The sequence below is a fragment of the Hyalella azteca genome, unplaced genomic scaffold (genome assembly GCF_000764305.2).
Source record: "Hyalella azteca isolate HAZT.00-mixed unplaced genomic scaffold, Hazt_2.0.2 contig6498, whole genome shotgun sequence".
Lineage (NCBI taxonomy): Eukaryota > Metazoa > Arthropoda > Malacostraca > Amphipoda > Hyalellidae > Hyalella > Hyalella azteca.
This window is the reverse complement of record NW_025936659.1, coordinates 188,977-201,649: the sequence shown is the minus strand read 5'-3', so window position 1 is coordinate 201,649 and position 12,673 is coordinate 188,977. Positions and strand designations below refer to the sequence as shown.

The 12,673-nt window shown below is 38.6% G+C and overlaps 1 protein-coding gene across 1 annotated transcript in view; it reads right to left on the bottom strand.

The window, feature by feature from the left end:
- LOC108675886 (protein spire-like) overlaps positions 1 to 12,673 on the bottom strand; it is a 129,064-nt gene that overhangs the window by 105,727 nt on the left and 10,664 nt on the right. Inside the window, exon 2 of the mRNA XM_018163933.2 lies at positions 8,624 to 8,658. Within this exon, the coding sequence (XP_018019422.1) occupies positions 8,624 to 8,658 (35 nt within the window). The remainder of the gene's footprint in view (positions 1 to 8,623; positions 8,659 to 12,673) is intronic.

The following is a 12,673-nucleotide window of genomic DNA, read 5'->3' as shown; positions in this document are numbered from 1 at the left end:
TGTTTCAACTGTTCCAGCCCTATAATGCAGGTTTAGGTCCACGCCGATAACCCCTATATATTGAATTCAATACCGTTATCAACATTTCTAGCAGACAAAATTGCTAATTTACTCATTAACGTTAATTTTTCCAGAGATTCTCGAAGTAATATAGGCAGCTTACATTGTCAAACTGAAAAATATATATTGTCATGAAACCCGGAAGCCCTGATGATTACAGACACAGACGTTGTCGCAACACAACCGCGTACGTCCGCGGCTGATCACGTGCATTATGGCCACTGTGATGGCAGGCGAACAAATCAAAGCCCATGAGCGGAATGTGAACGGCATCCAGCAGCGCGACGTGAACCGTAACGGCCTTCTAAATAACAGTTATTTTCTTAGCTTGCATTTGACTGGACGTACGACGCCATGTTTCGTATTGATGGTCCGCGGCGTTGTTATAGAATTGCGCCCGTCGTTGCATGAGCTCTGGTCCAGCTGAAATACGGTGTTTCAGCGTGCAGTGGTGGTGAATTTGTCCATATAATGACGATGCCATGCAATTTTGCAGGACTTAAAGCGTAGAAGCATCAATGATGGAAATAAAATAAAATTCATTTCGAAAAAAAATCCTGAGCCCAGAACCTATGGATTATCCAGGAGCAAAACAGGCAACCGTGAAAGTAAGACTTATAATTATCACATTAAATTCTTAATTAAAAAGTATTATAAAAAATAAGTAAAGCAATAAACTTTACCTATTGAAATTGAAGTCAAGACTTCAGCAGCACTCACTGCACCCCTACGCATCCGAAGTTATTTTGCAGCTATAGAAGATGAGAACACAATACGATTTCCTGTATCTATTTATAAAAGAACTGCAGGGGACGATCTTTTATAGACAAGCTAGAATGAAGACTGCCAGAGGCGCAGAAGGGCTCAGAATGAACCTCGTCGGGCGACGACACCAGAGCTAAAGTGCGCGTTCTCTCGAGAATGCAAACACTCGGGAAAAATGTCCATTGGAGTAGACAAACGGAACAATAGCTCTTCTGAAATACGTCACTAACGCAGAAAAAAATTAAAAGGAGACATTCTCTGATGGGTGAAAGACGTTTGAAAGTGGTATCTGGAGCAAATAAAACCAATGTTAATGAACATTACACATCATTAACAAAGATCGAGAAGTTGATACTCCTAACGTCTCGGTTACATTCCATCAAAGTCATCGAAGAAGACCTTATAAAAATTACAATTATAATTTGCACAACTAGAAACAATGATGACAGAAATGCAGCAACAGTTGAAGAAAGCGACAATAGCAATGGAAGCGTACACCGAGTATATAGAAAAAAAATGCTAAATCGGGTGAAAGGATCAGATTTTCACTGAGAAAGGAACATTAGACTTAAAAAAATGACGACCCGGCAATGCAGACTCTTTCAAACTCCTATCGCAATAAACACAAATTAATACTTATTTCATAATTAATACGCTATTTAGGAAGTGTGAATAGAGATTTATAAGTGATAACAACCGTTCCCCTTCCTATTGTTTGTAGTAAATATGCATTAAGTAGGCTTGAGTAAGAATCTGAATGTTTAGCATATTCATTGATGGGTTGAAGAATGACGGCTACGCAGTTTATTGGTGGACACTTAATGCCATTTTTTTCTACGCAGGTCCGGCTGTGAGTTGTCTTCGGGCAGAACACGTCGGCAGCAGATACAGTGTAGGAGCAGAGATCAAGGTGGCCAAGATTACAGAGCGGCAAGCTTGCTTACATCAGAACCTAACTTGAGAACGAACTGGAATTTGCCGAGTCCTTTCAGTGCTTCTAGTCAATCAAGCACTTAGCTATGGCATTTTCTCCCTGGCATCAAGGCAATGGCAACAAAAAATAAGAATTACATAGTAAAAATTGTATTTACTGTGTCTTTTCATTGGCGTCAAGTAAAAATAAGCTCGCATCAAATGTTCATGATAAAAAAGATACGTCAAAGGCTATACGGGAGGCATATTCAGGGGCTCATTTTACCGATATTCCGATACCAATCTTTTCAGAGGCGTGATCTTATTGAGGATTTCTTAGTAACTCTCGCTTGGAAATATAAAATTATTTTTAAAATATACAATAGATAGGGATAGAAATCAATAGGCGAGAAACAGGCGATTGCAAGAATGTTGACTTCGCATTCGTGTTTTTACATGCGTGTTCATTTAACTTCGAGCCCTGGTCGCAGTCCAAGAAATGCACGAAAATTCAAGGAAGAACGACATATTACTACTAGCTGATCGAAATGAAACCTCGACGAAGAATTCTTATTTTCAAGAATAGGGAGTTCAATTCAGGAGCTTGACAAGAAGTCCCAGGATTTGAAGTTCCCACAGAACCTACCACTGCGAGTTTATAGAAGCAATGCATATGAAGATTGGTAACCTTCCCATACACACATACATCGTCACAGCCTCCCACGCAGTCGCATCAAGTCACGCACTCTGATGTAAAAGACTCGTAGCATATAAATAATAATTCATGCTAATCAGATTACTGTTGAGTTACCTCCTTTCTCGCAACATCGCTGCCATTTATGGTGCATCTGTGGGTATAAGGGCGCTTCGTTGATTATGTTACGAGCTCACAAGTTGTGGGAGGAGAATCATTCTGAACACTGTATATAGCCCTAGTTTATAAATACACTTGCCTATAAGAATATTTTTTAGTATTAGCTGTCGTATAAGGGATGGAGTTTGCAGTAGTTCATTAGACTTTGATTGAATCAATGTATTTAAAGTACTCAGCGACTCGAAATTCACAGAACGAATTATGTAAATACGAGTAACAAGGCGAATAATCCAAAATCTTAGATCAGGGTAATTCATGGTACATAAACTAAAAAATATAACTCAGTAATCAGTGACAGTGAGTGACAGAGAGCGCATTTTCTCGTTGCCGAGTATCATGGATACTCGGCAACGTGAAGTCACCGACTGACAGACGAACGGACGGACAGACGGATGGACATGACGAGCACAATAGCGCCTTTTCTTCCATAAATGAGAAAATGCGCTAAAAAGTATCACAAACATCTTTTATCGTATGATCTTAGTTCGTGGGTACAAACTATTAAAAAGCTTCAATGATATGGGCGAGGTCTCCCGTTCTCAGCCATACGTTGGCCTTGCAGTAAAGATGAGCGGTCCATCCAACCAACACACACCGCACGGCGTTCCAATCCAGGCTGCCTTATTCTTTTACTTCAAATCTTCGTGAAATATCCAACAATACTGACCATTTGAGCTCCGTTCTTCATAATGTTAACTTAATAATTACTTGCAACTAATTCCTCCACTTTTTATTCAACTTTGATTCATTACACTGATACTTTATCATAATTTACACCTCTAGTCAACACAGCCAACAAGTCTGACACAAACCATTCCACATTACCCATGTCCTAGGTTGGGCACATCTAATTTCATACTTCAAGTATAACATAAGATTAGATAAGATTCAAGTGTTAGCAACAAAGGACATCAATCAATACTCAGAAGCGGTGGCAAAACTTGCAGAGCAATTAAAGTATCATTAATTTAGGAAAATATAAGTTAACGGCAAAGCTGCAAACTTGGAACGAACGTGGTTTAATGTGATGCGGTGAATTGAAATGCGACTGTCCACTCCCAGTTCTATCGATTATGCCAGAGAGCGGCGACAGCAACGTTGGCAGAGAGCGGCTGCAGCCAGCGCCGACGCGTGAGCAGAAGGAACAGTGAACATGCAAGACTCCGAACGCAGAAATTCATTACGGAAAATCGCACACATCAAGAATGACATCATTGTTGGTTGTTTAGTATTGTGATGAGATAACATGGATGGTATTGGTAATCGTAAGGAATACTATAGTTTCCAGTACAAGAATAATGAGAATACCGTATATAATAACGGGCATAAAGCCATTTAAATTTAAATCTTTCCCTGAAAACTATTTCATTTCATAGTGGAACAGCTAATGACAAGCAATAGTGGTTACCATGACACTGAGTGTGAAGTTGACGTCATGAACGAAGTACAGAATTAACACTATACTGAAACGGGTTAACAATTGCAATTAGTTTAACTTGCAAAAACATCATCTCTGCTCTAAAAGTCTACAGCAATAACGAATTATAGCTTTCTTCAAAATCGTTCCAAATTGGCCGATATTTTTAACTATAAATGATGGGAATGCAAACATTCACACAATCTGTTGATACTGACTAATAGGCATGGACGAATTATAGCTCCCTTCAAAGTCGTTCCAAATTGACCGATATTTTTAACTATAAATGATGGGAATGCAAACATTCACACAATCTGTTGATACGGAGAATAGACATGGAATTACAGTGACAATCAGCACGCAGGCGTCCAAGGCTGATGGCCCACTGACATGCACATTAGTGGAGTGACAGCGATTATTGTCAATAGGATCAATGTTGTACACTAACAATAATTAACACAAATCGAAGGATAAAGCGCTATTATTCACACTGAAATACAACGTATCTCAAGTATCTCGAACTTGAATTGTGTGCTGTAATCTATTTCGAAGACGTATAATCGACGTATATGTATGTATGCATGGTAGCAAACCCCATCGAGGAAAATTGAGATTTATGTTTCGATATTTCAGAGCTACCTCAAAAAAAAAAGATCTTCTCTTCCATTTGGAAATAATATGAAGCTTTGACATAAGAAGATAAATCTGAAGTCTCGTGGATTTAATAACTTAACTACAGGACTTCTAAGCTCATCAAGACGACGAACAATGATAACGGAGGTTTCAAAAATTCAGTTGCCGTGCAGAAAATTGTTTAAAAATAGATGGTAATTTCAGCGATGAGATGTTCTGGTTTCCTCTCCCAGCTCGCGTGCACCGCTGCACGCAACATTTATACAAGAAGATCTGACCTTAAAGCGGGTCACAAGTTTTGTGGATGAGGTTGACATATTTAACTGCGATCACAACTATAGAAAATTACATCAGTAAACATAGCATGTCTGCGAAATATCATTAAATTTGGCAGATTGGCCTAACAAGTGAAATTGACAATCTTAACAATTAGACAGTCTAATAAAATTAGAGCGGTTCAAATCTGAGGCATCAAAGCATTATCCTGGATGCATGGAAAGCTTCTATAAAACTTTAGAATGAGTTAACTTGGTCAGCATTAGGGTCGGAAGATATGCCTAGTTTCCTGAACGAAGGCAACCTGAATCCAATCCAAGGGTTAAAGGCTAAATTCATAGTTACTTCATGCTTTATACATGAAAATATTGAAGATTTACTTCACTATACCTGTATGAAGGTTTAAAAGTCAAATTCACAGGTATATAAAAACGAGTATATACGAAGAGAACCAGAATTAACTGACCCTTTTAATTTGTTAATAAATAAAAAACTAACAACGTTATGAAGTTGAAACTTGTTTTATTTAAAAGAAGAACATTTTTAGGGTAATATTGTAGGTATCCTATTACAATATTTTATTATTGTATTAGTTAAAATATTTATTATGTATTAATAATATGTATTAGTTAAAATATTGTATGCAATATTGTACCTATCCTAGTTAGTTATTGTATCCTAAAAACTAGGATACAATATTACCATAAAAATGTTCTTTTTTTAAATAAAACAAGTTTCAACTTCATAACGTTCTTAGTTTTTTATTTATTAACAAATTAAAAGGATCAGTTAATTCTGGTTCACCCTAGCTGTACGAAGAGAAGCCTGCACGCCGGTGCACCTCATTGAAGTCGAGGAGATCTGCGGTGGCAGCGGCAGCGATGAGTCACGTCGCTGTCATACAGACCAGCAGGGAGCGATCTCCCCCAGACCCCGGGAGTGTTTTAATACTTCACAGCAGCTGTGCAAATAAACCTAACTTTGCTGCCATGCTGCGTGGCACTGATCCATGCACCTGCTACTGCAACTTGCCTAGTTATTATTACGAATATTTACATGCATGGATCAATGATGTAAATAATTAGTAGTTGAAATATAATAAAATAATTTGTATTGCTAATAGGAGTATGCATCGCTAAATTCATTCATTGTAACTTAAAGAGCCGCCACGAACAAGCGCACAGATCACATTGGATCTGAAAATCTGAAGCTATATGTTCTTATTTTATTTAGTTGATAATTGACAGACTGAATTGATCTTGAACAGATAAGCCACCATTTCTATAATCAAAACCTGTCCATCAGATCGAAACAACAACAGTGCAGCTGATATATATATGCCATCAATTTTCAACTTAACCTCAGAAATTCAAGGACCTACAGCAAACATGAAAATTATATGCTCAAATTACGATACGTAAGAATATCTTAGAAAATAAACGCTGCTGCATCAAAAACAGAAAAGTACGTTAAAAGACAAACCTCAAGCCGTTCGTTTCATTGCCGCGGGACACATTTCATCCGTTCAGGCAAAGTGATGAATGAACAAACGAAACTCTAGTAATCACGCCGCACTCTTCAGCGGCTTCAGGGGAAATATTTCTGCGACGTTTAAAGGAAAGCTAGAGAGCGAGAGCTGAAGTCAGCTGGCGACTGGGAAGCGTCTGGTCGATACCAGGCAGACTGGAACGACCTTGTGAGTTCGTCAGGAGACGAGACCACTGCAGTGCTCTGCACGTCAGCTTCAACTTGACTGGTGAACGATTTACTCATTCACGTTTTATTTGAACTTCATTTTTGAACTTAATTGATTTTTTAATTTGATTTACTTTGATTTTCGATTAATTTGAACTTAACTCGTTTCAATTGGACTTTACGTGAGTAGAGTCTTATTATTTTCCCATGAATACGTTTGTTTAGGCATTAGAAAGGAGTATCTTATGAAATCTCGAGCACAATCGGATTTACTTACAAAGATTTCACTACAATATGCAAGTTCTATACACTCCAGCGGCTATCATACGTTGTCACATAATTATCCAATCTAACATGGCATAACAAGCATCGGACATTTCCAATAACGAAATTCTTTGTCTACACTAATACTTATGGCCCAATTAAATCAATACATATATTTATACCCAGCATTACTCCTCAAAAAGTCGTTAGTTTAACTCCAAAGGATTATTCAGCATTGATTGAAACCCACAGTTCACCTAGTAAGGAGACTTTCAATATTGCAAACATACATTTCTAAAAAGTACATTCCGGCAGCTTTAAACACAAAATAATAAACATGTTCAATACTTAATGCATTATCCTTATATTCTGAATAACTGTTGTTCTCTGTCCCTGTAGAATGTACAGCAAAGCAATATAAGCTCTGCATTTAAGTACATAATGCGCACCACAGGTGCAAGACTTCACTGCATGGGCCTGCAGCCACCAATTAACGGTTGTCAGCAAATAAGCTGATAGTTGACCCCTATTGCGCCGCTGTGTACCCTTAATCTATGTAGGTACATGACTAAAATTTCACAGCCTATGACAAAATTATTATATCATTATAACTATGACAAAACACGACAATCAAAATTGCAATTGCTTGTGTTACAAGCTCTGTCATGTAGTTTAGGCTTAAATGTAACAAAAGATCGACCGGGGAAGGTGAAATTTAGTAAAAAAATAGAAATAATATAAAGAGGCGGGAGGAAGTGTGAAAGCCGAAGTGACGTACACCGAATAATATGATCTATCATCGAAACAAATTAGTTCCAGACGATTGAAGAAAGCTCGCCAAAAATTGAGACCACAAGTAGGAATACAACGAATTAAGACATAAAAAGTCTGAAAATAATTAAACAAGCCCATTTCAAACCAAGCCTAATTGCGTAAATTATGAAACAAAGGAACTTCGGCTTACTACGACGCCGGAGAAAATCAAGAATTCTTGTGCATTTTCGAGAAGCTTTTGGCTTAAACTAATGTAATCCAGAGCGAAAGCACCAATGGAAGTTTTTTAATGAACATAAGTTGAAATGGAACTAATGCATGCCCTCCAAATGTGACAACTCCAGCGGAACGAGAATATATATTCTTAGTTAAATCAAGAGCGCCTCTAAAAAATCGTCTTTTCGAATTCGAATATAATATGCGAATTCGAAAAGACGATTGCAAATATAAATTTTAAAAAGTATGTTCCGGCAGCTAACAGAAGAAATCAACAAGAAATTGTCCAATACACACGATTTTAAACAAATTTCACGCAGGCAACCCTGCGCGAAATTTTCGTACATTTACGAAATTTATTTTTTCGTACTTTTATAATGGTGGATTGTGATTATTGAAATTTATCTACAAATAGAAAGACCTCAAAAAACATCATTTTAATGCATGCGTCAATAAATCTATAAAAAAGTATACTTGTAGCAGTAACCAACGTCATACTGTATCGTAAAGCTAACCTATCAATATTACCCAGTTGAACGAACAGGATTAGGGCCTACACTTTCAAAAAAAGTTAAGAGATCGTAAGTTCATCAGCCAATCATTGACGGCCTTTCAAGCAAAATCCGCCAATCACAGACAAGAAAATAGAGCGTATAAATTTCACATAGCGAGTTTTGAAAGTATCGCCCCAGTACTGAAGCTCGAGCGTCCACCTCGAGGTTGTTCCCAAGACTCACCTTACTCTCAGGGGCCTGGCGCTCGCGACGTTTGACTGCACAGACAGAAACAGGAAGATTAATTCCAGCACCTTTGACATCGTCATGACAAACTACACTAGAGCATGGTAGCAAAACTATAGAAAATAAAATGAATTCTGTTCTGACACACCTTAAACTATAAATTCAGTTCTAGGCTAAATAGATGTGCGTAACATACGATGTAAGAAGAATGCCAGAAACTTCATTTAACGGAGAGAGCTGTATCATAGTATTTGGTACTTCCTAACTCGAAGTACATCATTCGTAATATTGAATTAGGAAATTGAAAACAAATGTACAAGGCTTTCGAAACATTTTCAGAAATTTAACAACTTTGCTTGCAATCACTGCGCGTTCTTCTTGGAACGATCCAACATAATATCCAAGCAAAAGGAGCAACGGAAACCTGAAAATAACATTGCCGACATCTTTGCTCGTCTGACGGCCCCAGGCTACAAAGAAAGTTCAAAGGACAGAACGGAGTCGCCGAAACACGTCCCAGGGCAGCCAATTGAGTCCAGGAAGTGGTGTCATTTTTCTGATTCCGCGGGATAACGTAGAGCAGTAAAAGCGCGACTGCCACCGCTGTGCCCTGGGCCCCACAACTCAACCTCTTCGCGCACCAGTATTAGAATTGCAATGCTAGCTACCTGTACAACCCATGAAACAAATGTTTGGTTACTGATCAATTTGATATATTCATTTTGCTGATATTCGATAATTTGCTTTATATATGTACAGGAGATTTAGTTATTGTTAATTGATTTTGCTTGTTTACTTCAGGGGGATGCAATTACAATTTTATTTTGGTCATTACAGGCCAAACATCCGAGATTTCAGGGCCATCAGGCGTAGAAATCTCGAAAATTTGAAATAGAAGTAGAAATTTGTGAGTAGAAGCGAGTGGGCGATAACTGTTATTGAAGAATACTGAAAGAGATGAAAATATCCGCCGCGCCCGTAGCTTGAAAATTTGGTTTGCTAAGAACAAAGTAACTCATAGTAAATTAAAGATCTACTTATTTAAAAACACAAAGAACAGAACACACAAAAACTTCAATCTGTGGTACCGAATAAAATCAAATGTGGCGTGTAAATTTATAATACCATAAAAGAACTTAAAATGAGTTAGTAACTTGAAGACACAAGGAAGGAATTGAAAACAGACTTTAGGCGGAGTGCAGCGACCATGAAAATGTCAGGAGTACATAAGAATGGAATGTAGTATCATATTCTCGAGATACCAGGTATTCACAAGCACCATTACGTACGAGACAGAGCAGAAATCGTAGAAGCTTTAAAACGAAGCAGCCTAAGCGTGTATACGAGAGGAACCCACTGACAGCTAGCATGCAGCAGACATGGAGCGTAAAAGCAGTCGTAAGGGATTTTAAGAGGCACACTGAAGCCTAATAATACACTGACATGTTTTAATTTAGCGAAGTTACTGCGGTGGTGAGCGCTCTCGGCAAGACAATTAAGCTGGCGCTGCTGTGTACGTCTGGCGCTAGAACCTGTCCTGCTGAATACCTCGCAGTTAGTCCACTACTTGCAGAAAAAATAGGAGCACTTTGGGGCGGCGGCGATGCCGTGCAGAAAAATATCAAGGACGGAGCATAGAAGGAGCTAAAATAAGCGGACTGTTTGAACCTGGTGATGCGCTAGGGAAGGTTGTCTTCCGAATAATGTTGTATGTCATAAATGGAGAATCTGGTTCATAATGACGATAAAAATAGAAATACGAAATCTAAATGATGATAGAAAGTGAAAGTTGCCCAAAGAACCCTGTTGAATTGCTGATTAACATACAAAAATTGCCGATTAACATACAACTGTAATTACAAACGGTACAAGTTCAAGAAATCTAAAGATATCTATGTTTCTACAAAAGTCCCTACCGCAGCAAAATGCGTTTTCTGATCATTAACCCATAAAAAAATCGTCTACAGGATTTCTGACCACTTTCAGGAGTCATCATCGCTAGTCAGTAAGAGACTAGCCAGATAAAAATTGCTCGCACATTCGTCCAGGGGCCACTGACACAAACGTAGCTGACAAGAGTGGTCAGTTAGGAGTGATAAGATCTGAGCTCAACGAAAATCGACAACCGCATGGAACAAACGGTGCTGTCAAAACAGGTTATATCACTCAGTTCTGCTGTCGCGGCTCAGAACGGTGCGTGTGGAAGATCACCGTCTGTTTCATGGCTTAGATTCTTTTATTTCATTATAACATGGTAGACGCAAGACCTGAGGTTTGATTGTTACACTGAGTAATAATACAATTCACGGAATAAGAAGGCTAGCCAAACAGGCATTAGAAATGAATAAATTTATGAAGGGAATAGCGACAAAACACTAATTGGTTTTTTATACAACCCGAGTGAAGGAGTGAACTTCAGACAAAGAAATAAGTGTTCCGAGTTCGTGAGAATCAGAGTCAACCTTCAATAAAAATTAAGCCAACTTTCAACAACGAGAAAATTCAATGGCAGAGGAACAGTCAAACCAAAAATTTCACAAGATATCTTACTCAAACTAGTCAAACTTATTTAATTATAAACAAAGTTTATACTACTTACAGAGCACTCAAGTTGAACGGATATTCTTGAGTTCAAAAGTCACTTCCAATTCTTAACAAGAGTAGATTCCTCATCATTTCCAAGTTCCAACACGCAATTCAAGCTCGGCACGTAACTTTGAAATCAGACACCTCAATGGAAAATCAACTATCGTTCGCTGTGAGCAATTATTTATAAATTCATGAGGCCTCGGTAATTACTACTCCGAAGCAAAATACCTCAGGCCTTAAAATATATACATATATCCGAGAGCCGGTATTACTAAAACAACAATAAAGATTTACGACTGACACCAAACACTGCGGCGATCGAAAATTCATTGTTCGAAACCCAATAAGTTGGTTTCGATTGCCAGGGTCAACAGAATTTAAATAAAATAAGCGCGTGTCCAGGTATTCAGGTAATTAAACTTTAAGTCTCAGGAGATGCAGAAGAATCAGATAACAGAAAAAACATCAAAGAAGAATTTAGAAAATTGCAAAGAAAACAACATCAAAACGGATGAAAAGCAAATACAGTATCCTAATCATCGCAGACTTCATACAAAAAGTTCTTTACAAATTACACGATGAGTTTGAACTGCTCGTGTTCCCGAGCTCAGAACCAGTAATCCAATACTTGATGAGCGAGTATAATTCACAAAGAAACGTAATTATTCTTGGCGTCGTCCGAAAATTTCAAATCCACAGTAATAAATCATACTTAACACTCTTGCAAGGTTGCCAACGAATGCAAGGTTGCCAACGAGAATGTTAACGAAAACGATATCATTGATCTCGGCGACATGCCTTAAATGATGATTTTCAAGCGACGTGTACTCGCAAGTACCAGAGATTCATCACTCAGACGCTGCTGTTCACAGCTGTAACGACCACCTCACGATTGCCCCAGGAGATCTAACGCTCTCGCTTTCAGGTACGGAACGCTGACTTGTTTGCAGCGATGGTATGTGACGCTGACTTGTTTGCAGCTATGCTATGTGAGGCTGACTTGTTTGCAGCGAAGGTATGTGACGCTGACTTGTTTGCAGTGATGGTATGTGACGCTGACTTGTTAGCAGCGATGGTATGTGACGCTGACTTGTCTGCAGCGAAGGTATGTGACGCTGACTTGTTTACAGCGATGGTATGTGACGCTGACTTGTTAGCAGCGATGGTATGTGACGCTGACTTGTTAGCAGCGATGGTATGTGACGCTGACTTTTTAGCAGCGATGGTATGTGACGCTGACTTGTTAGCAGCTATGGTATGTGACGCTGACTTGTTTGCAGCGATGGTATGTGACGCTGATTCGTTTACAGCGATGGTATGTAACGCTGACTTATTTGCAGCGATGGTATGTGACGCTGACTTGTTTGCAGCTATGGTATGTGACGCTGACTTGTTTGCAGCTATGGTATGTGACGCTGACTTGTTTGCAGCGAAGGTATGTGACGCTGACTTGTTTGC